This window comes from Portunus trituberculatus, chromosome 47 (genome assembly GCF_017591435.1).
Source record: "Portunus trituberculatus isolate SZX2019 chromosome 47, ASM1759143v1, whole genome shotgun sequence".
Classification (NCBI taxonomy): domain Eukaryota; kingdom Metazoa; phylum Arthropoda; class Malacostraca; order Decapoda; family Portunidae; genus Portunus; species Portunus trituberculatus.
In genome coordinates, this window is record NC_059301.1 from 16045559 (window position 1) to 16059753 (window position 14195).

The window sequence follows — 14195 nt, forward strand, 5'->3', positions numbered from 1 at the left end:
TCTTTATTCAATTGCTGTTCGTCATCCATCTGTTTTTCACGGTAAAAAAAAATCTATAATCTAAACGTTTCCCTTTCAAAAAGTGTTTGCACCATTAATGAACAGGAATGTAGTGGATGGAAGTGGCAGGTGAACATGCATTAGAGATGTGGCACTATCAGCTTTCAGATTGAGTTTTGAGTAATGGGGATTATAGTAATTATGCTTTCATTGAGTCTCGTAGTACCACGAAACAGTTAGATCGCTGTTTCAATAGTGAAATTATCTTTAAGTGGAATAAGAGCATGAACTGGCTTGATTTGCCTGCTGCTTAAAACCATTACTACTGCCTCCCCTCTCCAACACAGTAAGTTTGGGGGCTTTGTGGAGAGTCGAGGTTTTAATGGTTACGGAAGCCCAAATATGCTGAATTCGAAAAAAAAAAAACAGGAGATAGATAATGCTGTTTGACAACATCCTTAACAGATTAGTCAACCAAAGTAATATTCGCACGCAAAATACTGTTACACTATCGTCATCTTTTGAAATTTATGAATTTGGTAACTAGATGGCTCCTCCCCTGCCTCATACAAATGAACTTGGAGGAAGTAAAATTATGCCAAGTTTTGACGTTCATGAAAAATTCTAAGACTTGGTTCACATAAATGGTATTTACTTGCGGGTGTGGGGTGCCCAGCATGTCTTCATACGTGTTTTTTTTTTCTTTTCTTTTTTTCCCCATGTGGTTTGCCTACAGCAGTACACAGTTTGCCTTCGTTTGAGATGGAAGACTGCTGCTGGGGAGAAAAAAGGCATGTGCGAAGGGTCACATTGAACTGCATTTTGTAAACCACATTAACTACTCGTGTGAAGCTAGCCTGAAAAGGAGATGCCACATTGAAAATAGGGTAATTTCAAGCTCTACCTAACTACTTAGCGTAACTTAACCAGAATGTGAATCCATTCTCCTCCCATGGATTGCTTGATATCCCATTAAAGACACTCATCTAAACTAACCTAAAATTGTGCTGATCCGGACACCATGTTAAAGAGAATAACCTAACTTTACCTTATTTAAATCAACTTTTTTTCTAGAAAAATTGTCTTGATGTTCCTAATAAATATCAATTTTTATTGCAGGTTTTCAAGATGACTGGGGAGAAAACTTCAGAAGAGCTTCAAAGTGAAATTAAGAAAGTTACCTTTAATGAAGTGGAGAAGTTGAAGAAGGCAGAGAAAGGGAAAACTGCATTTCAGGAATTAATGACCTGTGTGCAGTCAAGCACAGTTGCTATAAAGAGGAAGGAAGATGACCTAAAGGAGAATATAAGAGGTCAGTCAGACACCATTAGATTATAAATATTTTAGAATCAAAAAGCATTTTGCTGTATCCTTTTTATGTATTTGTTTTTATATAATTGGTTTGTTTACTTAGCAATAGTATTATTGTTTTATATCTTTGTCCACAATTTATTTAATATTCAGCTTTTGAAATGAGATGTTTCCTCTGTACATCTATTGAAGCCTAATAGGGGTGAGTAAGATATAGGTTATATATATATATATATATATATATATATATATATATATATATATATATATATATATATATATATATATATATATATATATATATATATATATATATATATATATATATATATATATATATATATATATATATATATATATATATATATATATATATATATATATATATACATAATTATATCTGTTTCTAGTATCCAACTGGGAACACTTACTGTAGCTAAATCTTATTCCGCCAACTAAGGCATGAAAAAAACGTATTTCTCTTTCTTGTGAATCCAATATGTTTTTGACATCAATTATACAATATTGAACAGTGCTACAGACTAATATTTCTATTAGAGGTTTTACATTTTTTATTTATTTTTTTATTTTCATTCATTTTTTTTTTTTTTTATAAAAGAACTACTTAGTATAGCAGAGACAGAGGAGAGCCATTCAAAGGAGCTGAACTCACAGTCTTTGGAGCCACAGAAAAAGAATTTGAAAACCAACACTGCCAAAGCTGAGAAACAAAAGGTAATGTGTTTTCTCTCTCTCTCTCTCTCTCTCTCTCTCTCTCTCTCTCTCTCTCTCTCTCTCTCTCTCTCTCTCTCTCTCTCTCTCTTTTTGCCAACTTAGTCTAAATGAAAACAAATATTAGAAAAAAGACCATCTATCAATAATTTTTGTTTCTGAAATATGAGCATATTGAAGTTTTAAGCTTTCTAGATGAAATGTAGCTCTTTTACTGAAAACAGTCAGTAGCTACCTCTCATTAATGAAGAAGCAAGATAAAGAATTTTTTTCTAAGATAAAGATAAAAATAAAGACTTGGATTTATCAAATCTTCCCATTACAATATCAATATCATCATGAATAGCAATGAAATTTTGGATATATTGATTTACCAGTTATCAATTATCAGGCAATATATTTATTCAGTTATTGATTATCACTGGTAAGATTGTTGATCAATTTATCAGTTATTGTTATTTTTTCATACCCAGCTGTGATAATTGGAAAGTTATCAGCATCTCTTGGTCCAGCATAGAAACAGTCCAATGTTTGAAATCTCTTTGGGAATAATTATAATTTTAGCAGGTGTCTACTGCCTCCTACTTATTGGGATACTGAATAGCTGTACATGTTTGTGATGCTCATCTCAGTTTCATTAGGTAGTCTTTGTGCCTACTGTGAAAGATATCTCTTACTCCAGGATGCGGGGTTACTGTGACATCTGAGGTATCCCCAGGTATCAATTTATTAACCAAAGAACCCCAAGAAAGAATGAACAGCTGAATGAGTGGTGGACTAACTTCCTTTGCCAAATTAGGGCATACAGGTCCATAGCCAGGCATGCTTGCCACTGCACCTGGTAAGCTTTCATTGATAATTATTATTAGGTAATAAAGACAATTATAATTATGTCTTGAATCTTTCAATTGTTACAGGATGATATTGACAAAGAGATTGCAGAGGTGACCAATACCATTACCCACAAGAAGGAAGTGTTGAAGGATATACAAAACCGAGCCAACTTTTCCCATCAGGAAACCTCTGCCTCCATATCAAGAATAAGGTGAGGGACCAATGGCATTCACAGCTTACTAAGACTTTCTACAAAGCATCATAAAGTAGGAGGGAGGTGGTGGCGTAGTAGATAAGGTGGTGAGAGTGGGATCTCGCAGACATCCACATGTAGGTTCGAATCCCACCACATACTGCTTTCAAGCTATGCCATTTGTCAAGTTGTTCAAAGTTACCTTTATGTCACCATGATACCCAGGTTCTAGGTGGTTACACCAAAGATGCACTTGGGTGGTGATATGGACCCAATTATAGGTATCACTATAGATAAAATTGCCTGCGTCACTAATGGGCGGAAGCTTAACAGCGCTTCTCATATACTCTTCAAGTATGACTACAAGCCCTGTAAGCCATAACATAAAAAAAAAGTAAACAAATAAGTGGGAATAAATTAAATAGTAAAGATTCATATTTCAGCTGTGTATAATAGTCTACAGAAAATTGTTACTGTCATTGATTAAGAGAAATTGTCCTATATAATAATATCTAATATTAATATTGAAAATTTTTTATTTGGTAGTACACTCATTTGCTCTGCTGCTGGAAATGGGTTAATGATGATAATGGTAAAGGTGAAAGGGAACACAGTTGTCAGACTCAACTCCTAACACCTGTATTTCCTCTCATCTTGTCTGAATATCTGAGCAATGATGATGATGATGATGATGATGATGATGATGATGATGATGATAATAATAATAATAATAATAATAATACTCTATTGTGTATATATATATATATATATATATATATATATATATATATATATATATATATATATATATATATATACAGGCAACCCCCGCTTGACGAATGTTCCCACAACCATCTGCTCGTATAACGAACACCAAACTCACTTTAACAAAATTTTATCCAGGTAAGTTTTTCCAAGTTTGAAAGCCCCGCCGCATTACACAAGCCGACAGGCTTTTGAATACACCAGCGCATCTCGTGAACAAAACGCGCACCGCTCACTTCCCCTAGTTCAGAACAATAACAGTGTCAGCAGCAGCTCGTCTTCCCTCGCTCTACATGCCACCAAAATTGCCCTGCAATGTCGCCTAGCGTTGCTAAGATGACCAGAAAGTCTCTTACTCTTGAAATGAAGCTGGATATTATTCACAGACATGAGGCAAGAAAACTAATAGCATTGCTCACCACCATCTTGACTCCATCTACTGTCTCTACTATTTTCAAGTCAGCAGACTCTATTAAGAAGGCTGGTGAGACCGTATCTTCCTTGCAAGCTAAAAGAACCACCTGAACTTGTGACTCTACAATGGATAAAATGGAAGAAAGCCTTGTGGAAATGTGGCGTACATCAGTTTTGTATGCGGTACAATGATGCACCCTTTGTTTACATTCCACAGGTTGCCAGCTAGCATCTTCCCTGCTCCACTCTCCCTCCCTTCATAAATTTAAGATCATCAACACTACAAAGTTACTTACATATATACATAAGTACACATTATAATGACTTAAATTAAACTGCCTAAATGTTTAACTTCATAATTTTTACTTTCATTAAATCTTTTACTGTACTATGATGCACTCTCACTTTGTTTACTCTCAATGGAAATTCAAGTCAGGGATTAAACTTGTTATAATTGGTTAGCTTAACGAATGTTATTTTAGGAACGTAACCCGTTCGTTAAGCGGGGGTTGTCTGTGTATGTATATATATATATATATTATATACTATCAAACTTTTTCTCCCTCAGAACTGAATACAGACTGTACTCGAAGGTCTTCAATATCAAGTGGGATCACACTGTGCCAGACAGGCATATCAAAGGCTGTATCCTTTTGATAGGTTTTACCAATGCTGTCTTTTTTTATTTATTTATTTTTTTTTTTAAGTTGTTACCTTTATGATGATTTTTCATTAAAATTTTGTCTACTTGATGAATATAGTAAAAAGTAATATAGATAATATAAGAATTGGACAGGCATAATAAAAGATACAATTAAGAGATAATGTGAGATTGTGAGGCAAATATATGTAATGAAAAGTGTTGGGAACTTGTAGCCATTCCATATGGAAGAGTTGTCTAAAGGAATGAGGTGTACCTTATAGAAAATATGGCAGTTTTCTTTTCTGATATATCATTATTTTGTAATTTTCCTTAACATAAACTAATCAGTTGTCATCAAACCAACAGAGAAAAGAGTCGTCCCCATAAAGTTTGACAAGGCATCCCATTCACAGTTCTTCATCACGAACTTCCTTTGGGAACAGATCAGTGGGGGTTGTTGCCTGGATGAGCCCCAGTCAAGCAAAAAAAGCTGATTTGTGTCTGTAATGTCAAACCATCTTATGGAAGAGCACAATTTTAAGAAAAACAAGTTACTTTTATTGATGTACGACTGGCAACACTTTCTTCTTTCTCTCACACTTTTTATTGATGTACGAGTGACAACACTCTTCTTTCTCACATACAATTTTCCATCTTTTGTGATCTGTATCTTTTCAATCACTAATTTTATACAACTTGGTTATAAGTAAAACTTATTAGGAGATATGTTTTTCTTACATAGTGAAAACCAGCTAGGACAAAAATATAAGTAAGAAGAGTGAGAAATGCAGTTATTGACCTTTAATTTTTTTTAGAGCAGTCTATATCATTGGCAGGAAGAATAAACAACACGACTTTGTTTAAGTAACCATATCCATCTAATAAACTTGGGAATGCTTTCCATAGATAAAACTGCTCATGAACAGAGTAAATAAGTAACCAGTGGCTTATTAAAGTACCTAAGACTTATCATGCCCCACTATACAATATGACCAGGGAGCCTAGATTCTCTGATCAACTTTCTTAGAAACTGGGTCTAAAGATGTGGGGATCCATCAATCTTCCATCATATAAATCTACATTCACTGAAAGAGTTCCTACACCACTTTAGGTTTGTTTATATCTCTTTCCAGTCAGACTGGCTACATCTTTGTTGCAGAATTCTTCAGATTTTTTGTCAACCACATATCAGGATCATAAAGAAATTATAAACTACTACACTACTGGATATTACATTTTTTAATTTTGAAAAATCCAATTATAACAATATACATAATATTATGAGCATTTCTGACAAATCCTGATGCAACAAAATACTCATGACAACACTATCAGTAACTTGCCATCAAGCAAGACTAGTTATGCATGTCGGAACATGTGGGTAAATTGAAGTCAAGATGTTTCATCATCAGTTCATTTAACTGAAAGGATCCAAAATGTATTACATAACATGAGGGAGTGTATTTGAATAACACACAAACACCTGATGGGCTGCCCATGTGAAGGCACCAGAAAGACACTACCACATGGCCAGGTCAAGCTAGATTAAATAAAAGCCTTGAAGTGCCTGATAATGCCTGAAACCTGCCAAACAAACAATGCTATGTAATGGTTATGGAAAGTACACCTTGAAATATTTTTCATATAAAGTTTGATGAAGTAGTTAATGGTGAAGATTGAAAGAGTCATTTACCTGGGATATAGAGAAAAAATAATCTAGAAACTGCAGAGGATAATCACAGATATTCTACCTTAATATATTTTGTGGATAATTAAACCTACAGGGCACTTCTTTGACCTGGGAGGATTTGTCACAAAAACCATGTACACTTGCTTTCCAACTGATAATCCTGCAGCTGACATCAGTAACTTAGCCCTGGCCTCAACACTCTTGCTATACTCAAAAGAAGCACTGGCTCTGTATTCATTTCAGCATAAGTTGAAATCTGGAGTTACTATAAAAATAAACTGCACACTTTCAAAGTTGTAGATAAATTAAACATGTAAAAATTTAAGGTCATGCTTCTATAAGTATTTTGATAGTTATGAAAAGGTACTTACTATTGTGTTTGTATGATATATATATATATATATATATATATATATATATATATATATATATATATATATATATATATATATATATATACACATACACATGTATATATATATATACGTATATATGCACATCAGTGCGCGCACACACACACACACACACACACACACACACACACACACACACACACACACACACACACACACACACACACACACACTGATAAGTTATGAAAAATGTTAAATCAATTTAAAGTGCAGATATTTTTCACATGTAATTCTTCTGTTTTAACAGAAATCATCACTTTCTGCACCTGATTTCACTCATTAAAGCCTTTTTTTCATAATGAGGTTTAATCTAGTTTATCAATGGCACACCTCTTATTTTGTCCTGAAAATTAAAATATTTTGGCTCTGACCACTTCACTGGTTATGAATCTGAATTGTTCATGCTAGTAAGTCCATTTTTCTGTTGTGTACCAACATGTATAACCTGTTTTAGGTGACTTCACCAATACTACACTTCTCAACCTAGGGAAGAAACAATAGTTTTTAACCACATGAGAGTTGCAAAGGGAATCACTTGACTAACGGCCGTCTTTTCCCCTCTTCTTCACAAGATTGCTCCTTGTACTTGCGCACCTCGCTCATGTACTGTGACCAGGCATCAGTCTTGCCACCTTCCACTGGTTTCGGCTGGAAGAAAAAGATATTCAATTACTCAAATGCTAAATTCTTGATGTGTCAGATGACAACATTAATTCCATAAAGACACTCTCTCTCTCTCCTGTTGACATTATAAAAAGTTTTAAATGCACTTGTCTAACATTTCTTTGTTCTATCTTTGCATCTTCTAGTATATGGTCAATATTGTCTATAATGACATTTGTCATCAGTACTAACAAGCATACTTGGAAGAATGTTGCAACAAGAAAAAACTATTTCCATAGAGAAGTCAGTGCAAGAGGATCTTCAGTCAAGTTGCTTACCACTGTCTGCAATATCTTTAAATTTGGTGCTTAATCAAGGATGGCATACTTAATAATTTGTGTTTCAGTAGGTATTGCAAAACAGTAGTGTTGTATTGATCATGATGGTTTGGAGGTACTCATATGACAAAGTACAATTGTTTAGATGCAGTATGTAGTGTAGTTGTTGCATATGACATGAACATGCTTTTTTGTTACGAGACAGTGGCACCAGCTGTAAATATGCATTAATCTGAAAACATACCAGTAATGATTTTGTAACAGAAAGCATTTGGCATACTACAATGAGGATGATACATCAATAATCTTGTCTTTAGCATTTATGTATTGAAATGGTGGAATATGTGACACTGAATCTCTTATGTAAAAATATTACTTTTCATCTTCATTTAATGTTGTTTTAGAAACATTGCAAATTAACATATAATTAAAATACATAGCAGGAAATCTTAGGTAAAAGACAATTTCTAATGCATTTACTTTCTCTTACACTGATTTTGTTTCTTACTAAAAAACAAGTAAGAAGTGGTAAGAGCAAAATCTCACCTCCTCTGAGACAGCTTCACGCCGCTGCTTCTTGACCATGCCAGTGGCCAGGATTCTCCCGCCCCGTCGTTTGCCCACCTGCGGAGAGACAAGCTCACCTCCATTAGACTGGGCTCACCTTGCTTTTTGACTCACCAGTCCTGGGGGAACTTGACTCATCCCTCTCGGCACCATCACTGCCATACAACCACCACCGCTGTTCTGTGGGAGAAGCAAAGTTTTGTCGTGGCACCACCAGCCTTGGACACTAGCCAGTGGTGCTCTACTAGCAGCTTCCTCCTCCACCCCCTGAAGCCACAAAAACCACTCTGATTCATGTAACCATGTGAATTCTTAGCTCTCCTCTTTTTTCCTTTTCTAAGCAACATTTACAAAAGTAAAATACATATGCATATTTTGTTATTATAATCAAAGCAATACATTATTGACATTTTCTGTTACAAGCTAAGAATTCAGATTGTGTAAGAAATATGATATGCAAAAATAAAATATTATTTCCTTTAATAGTGTTATTTTATAAGTACGTAGTGTAATAAAAAAGAAAAATAAATCATATATATCAACAGCAAATATTGCTTGGGTATTATCCATGTAGCAACCTGTAGTGTATAAGAAGACATGTCATATAAAAAAAAATGTTGATACTGAAAGTTGTGATAAAAGACAGGCTTAAATTTAGTATTCAGAGAAAAGATATCTCTGTCCATGTATTAAGCTTGTGGACAGAATACTACAAAATAGAAAAGAATGAACTGAAGGTGAATATGAACTATGAACATGGATCTGCATTTTCAAAAAAGGAAAAAGAGAAGAAAGGGAAGAAAATAATTATGGTTATGTAGAAGTAATAAAACCTTCAAAATCCAATAAAAAATAAAAGAAATCAAATTTCTTACTATCTTTTATTTAGTAATGTACTATGGATTACCTGAGGCAACAGTTTATCTTACTATCACATAAATCATCAAGAAATCTAATCTCTATTGTTTCTATCATACTCCTATCACAAGAATCATCAAGAAATAACAATTCTTTACTGTTTCTGGAGCAAACATTTTAAAGAATATACGTACAGTGGTACCTCAATATATGTCCACTTTAGAACAAGTCCAACTTGGCATACATCCTGTATGGGCATGAAAAATTTGCTATGTGTAAAATCTTTTGAATATGACTCCCATGTTAGAACATGTACAGGTCAAAATGAGTTACCACTAATTGTACAGTAGGAAAATATATATCATGTTATGTTGAATAATGGGTGAAAATCCACAAAGCAGCATGTGATGCTCAAACATACACAGAGTAGTGCTCCGTAGTGTGACTGATTGAGTGTTGAGTAAAGCCATATAAATATAAATTCAACATACATTTTTCTTACAGTACTAAAAATAACTGCTGTGTGCCTGCCTTTACTGTTTCCATAGTGTTAGGGATTGGCAACATGTGTGATTGTGTAAACCTTCCTTTGACAGTACGTACTCATTCCATTGTTAAAACTCATACTGTGGCTCTCTCCTGCTCCATATGGAAGCTAAACTAAAGGGATATCTTGGAATGATAATGAATTCTAGATGTAAGGGGTGAAGACTCAATGTATGGAGGCACCCTGGCATCTACCAAACACCACACTTACTGCCTTCTAGCTACATATGTCTATTTGACCAAATCTAAGAATTCTTCTTAAACTCTTCTTTGTAGGTTATTCCTTTCCAAGAAAATGAACCATTTATTTTGTAATCAGAGTTTTCGTACTGTCAAATGCATCTAGAAATTTTTTTTAGGCCATCCACATATTTTGTAATTAATTATTATCTGCATTCAAGAGCCATTTACCATTTACACAAACTTCTACCCCAATGCAGTTTTTACACCATGGTCTGTGATAAGGATATCACACACCACATTGTCCTTTCATAATTTCTTCCATTAACCTTATCATATGCCACTGCCTCCCTAACATAACACTCTAACATTCACATCCTCCAACACATCCCACATTTCCAACTGTATGCCAGAATTTAAACTTGGCATTTCTGGCATTGTAGGAAGATGCACAATTGCCAAAACCACAGTAATCTTCTGGTAAGTTTCATGATTTTTTTCATGTTTAAAAAAAATTCGTTTTGTTTCTCTTATTTAATATATATATATATATATATATATATATATATATATATATATATATATATATATATATATATATATATATAAAAATCTGGACGTTTATATGAGACTAGAGAAACATCATTTGGTCTGACTATAATAAAATTAAATGTATAGTATTTCTAGACTTAAGTATCATATGTAACTAATTACAGGCCACACATTTATATTCATAACTGGTCCTAAGTAGAAGATATATTGCAAGTTCTGTGATATATGAACAATACTCATCATGACTGTCGTTCACTGTAATGCTTGTAGACAACCAACAAATTATGTTTTAAATACAGGCAACCCCCGTTTAACGAAGGTTCACACAACGAAATTTCGCTATATCGAAGGTTTCATTTTACTACCATCTGCTCGTTTAACGAACACCAAACTCGCTTTAACGAAGTTTTATCCAGGTAATTTTTCTCAAAATTTGAAAGCCCCACTGTATCATGCAAGCTGACAGGCTTTTGAATACACCAGGAGCTGCTGGTACTAAGGCCTGCCTCAGGAGAAATCCTGAGACACCTGTAGAATAAAGATCAAGATCAAGCCTCTCGTGGACAACACAGGCACTGCCGATACAAAGGCCTGACTCAGAAGAAATTCTGCGTCACCTGTAGCATCAAGATCAAGATCAAGATCACGCACCACTCACTCCCCAGTCAAAACATAACAGCGTCACCAGCAGCTCATCTTCCCTAGTTCAACTTACCACCAAAACACCCTGCAATGTGGCCTAACGTTCCTAAGAAGACCAGGAAGTGTCTTACTCTCAAAGTGAAGCTGGGTATTATTCACAGACAAGAGAGAGGCCAGAAAACTAATAACATTGCTTGCCACCATCTTGACTCCATCTACTGTCTACTATTTTCAAGTCAGCAGACTCTATTAAGAAGGCTGGTGAGACCGTATCTTCCTTGAAAGCTAAAAGAACCACCTGAACTCGTGACTCTACAATGGATAAAATGGAAAGCCTTGTGGAAATGTGGTACAAAAGTTTTGTATGCAGTACCATGATGCGCACTTTGTTTACATTCCACAGGTTGCTGGTTAGTGTCTATCCCGTTTCACTCTCCCTCCCTTCATAAAGTTAAGATCATCAACATTATAAAGTTACGTACATACATACATTAGTTTACATTATAATGGCTTAAATTAAACTACCTAAATGTTTAACTTCATAATTTTTACTTTCATTAAACCTTTTACTGTACTATGATGCATTCTTGCTTTGCTTACTCTCAATGGAAGTTCAAATCAGGGGTTAAACTTGTTATAATCGGTTCCCTTAACGAAGTGTTTTTAGGAATGCAACCCCTTCGTTAAACGGGGTTTGCCTGTACATGGAGAACTACCAGTGATTGGAGCAAATTAAAATATCTAATATATATATATATATATATATATATATATATATATATATATATATATATATATATATATATATATATATATATATATATATGGTATATACCACGTGGTGCCAATAACAGACACTCAACTGTCTCCTTCTTCCACACTAAATATTCTTGGTCTGTCCTTTACTCATAATCTTAACTGGAAACTTCACATCTTATCTCTTGCTAAAACAGCTTCTATGAAGTTAGGCGTTCTGCGGCGTCTCTGCCAGTTTTTCTTGCCCCTTCAACTGCTAACTCTGTACAAGGGCCTTACCCGTTCTTGTATGGAATACTCTTCGTAAGTTTGGGGGGGCTCCACTCATACAGCTTTATTAGATAGGAAGGAATCAAAAGCTTTTCGTCACATTAACTCCCCTCCTCTGACTGACTGTCTTCAGCCTCTTTCTCACTGCTGAAATATTGCCTCCCTTTCTATTTTTTATCGTTATTTTCATGCTAACTGCTCTATTGATCTTGCTAACTCCATGCCTCCCCTTCTCCTGCGGCCTCACTCCACAAGGCTTTCTTCTTCTTCCTCTCATCCCTATTCTGTCCAACCCTCTAATACAAGAGTTAACCAATATTCTCAATCAGTCATACCTTTCACTGGTAAACTCTGGAACTCCCTGCCTGTTTCTGTATTTCCATCTTCCTATGACTTAACCTCTTTTAAGAGAGAGGTGTCAACACATATCTCCCTGAATTTTGACTGATTCTTTTGATTCGTTTGTGGAGACTACAGTTCAAGTGGGCCTTTTTTTTTCTAATATTCATTTCTTTGCCCTTGGTAGTTTTCCCTCTTACATAAAAAAAAAAGTCGGTGCACTGAGGAACTATGGATTTGTGGAGAGAGAGAGAGAGAGAGAGAGAGAGAGAGAGAGAGAGAGAGAGAGAGAGAGAGAGAGAGAGAGAGAGAGAGAAACTGCCGTGATAGTTCCCCAAAAATTGGTTAGTGTCTGACCAATCCGTTATTGAGTGAAATCTGTTACTGTGAGGTCTAGTTCTGTGAGGCACCACTGTATATGTGTGTGTGTGTGTGTGTGTGTGTGTGTGTGTGTGTGTGTGTGTGTGTGTGTGTGTGTGTGTGTGTGTATATATATATATATATATATATATATATATATATATATATATATATATATATATATATATATATATATATATATATATATATATATATATATATATATATATATATATATATATATAATTAAATGTCAACCTTTCACCACTTAGTGTATAGCACAGAGAAGCAAAGTAAAAAATTAAGCACATTCTGCCACTGCGCCATCTTAGGGAATACATTTTGCCTGAAAAGATAAAGATGGTAAAGATTTGTTTTACTAACCCCAAAGCATTGGTTTCCTCCAACATTATAAAATTTGACTTTTACTTAATCTAGTTTTGGACAATACCACACAACTGATCACTACCATTTACAAGTTCTAGACGTCTATTTAGAATATGTGACAAACGAAAAAATAACAAAATAAAAAATTTGTTTCCACCACCTAAACCACAATAAACTTAATCTAACCCTGCCTAACCTTAAATCTAACCTAATCTAACTCTGTTTCTGGCGCGATGTGTTGATTTTCAAAACCGCAAACACAAATCAATAATAACCATCTGCACGAAAATTTTTTACAAATGAAAAGTACAGTGAGTATACTGACACATGTAGTTGTGTCATGAATTACTGATAAGGACTAAGAGTAAACATTAACCCTATAATTAATCATTATTGTAAGAAATTCTTCCTCTCCCACTCAAATGATTTTTCTTGTTGATTTTTTGAAGACCAAATTTCATTCATTTTTGTGTTCCCCAGCTTTCTCACCCGGTTCCCAAGTTTGTTAAGGGCTGGAAAGAGATGACAAAAGAATACATAAGGAGATGGTATTGGTAAGATTGCCCCACCCCACTTAAGTTTCCTAATAGTTCACTATATCTCTGAATCATGTGTAAAGAAATACAGGAGGGTTGAAAGTTGGGATATTGTCCAAAACTATGGTAAAATTTCACTCTTTCACCAGTCTCTATATTCTAGACAAAATTAATTTAGTCGGATAGTTTTTGGGGCTGTTTTGAATTAATCTGCTAATAGTTATTCCCATTTATTATTCTTATCCCCACATCGCAGGATATAGCAT

The 14195-nt window shown here is 34.6% G+C and overlaps 2 protein-coding genes across 2 annotated transcripts in view; one reads left to right on the top strand and one right to left on the bottom strand.

The window, feature by feature from the left end:
• The first annotated feature begins 864 nt into the window (after window positions 1-864).
• Window positions 865-5674, top strand: LOC123498248 (kinetochore protein spc24-like). The gene is made up of 6 exons (XM_045245437.1): window positions 865-887; window positions 1120-1312; window positions 1931-2046; window positions 2961-3088; window positions 4818-4894; window positions 5241-5674. The coding sequence occupies exons 2-6, from the start codon at window positions 1129-1131 to the stop codon at window positions 5384-5386; spliced, it is 651 nt and encodes a 216-aa protein (XP_045101372.1). The 5' UTR covers window positions 865-887; window positions 1120-1128; the 3' UTR covers window positions 5387-5674.
• Window positions 5675-6113: 439 nt separating this feature from the next.
• LOC123498249 (telomerase RNA component interacting RNase-like) overlaps window positions 6114-14195 on the bottom strand; it is an 8738-nt gene continuing 656 nt past the window's right edge. The window contains exons 2-3 of the mRNA XM_045245438.1: window positions 8483-8560; window positions 6114-7643 (exon numbers count right to left, since the gene is read on the bottom strand). Of these exons, the coding sequence (XP_045101373.1) occupies window positions 7527-7643; window positions 8483-8560 (195 nt within the window). The 3' untranslated portion in view covers window positions 6114-7526. The remainder of the gene's footprint in view (window positions 7644-8482; window positions 8561-14195) is intronic.

Bases quoted from the DNA above. Each gene is read 5' to 3' on its own strand.
- LOC123498248 (XM_045245437.1), top strand. From the start codon at position 1,129: ATGACTGGGGAGAAAACTTCAGAAGAGCTTCAAAGTGAAATTAAGAAA. The intron at 1,313-1,930 runs GTCAGTCAGACA...TTTTTATAAAAG, and splicing joins CCTAAAGGAGAATATAAGAG to AACTACTTAGTATAGCAGAG. The intron at 2,047-2,960 runs GTAATGTGTTTT...CAATTGTTACAG, and splicing joins CCAAAGCTGAGAAACAAAAG to GATGATATTGACAAAGAGAT.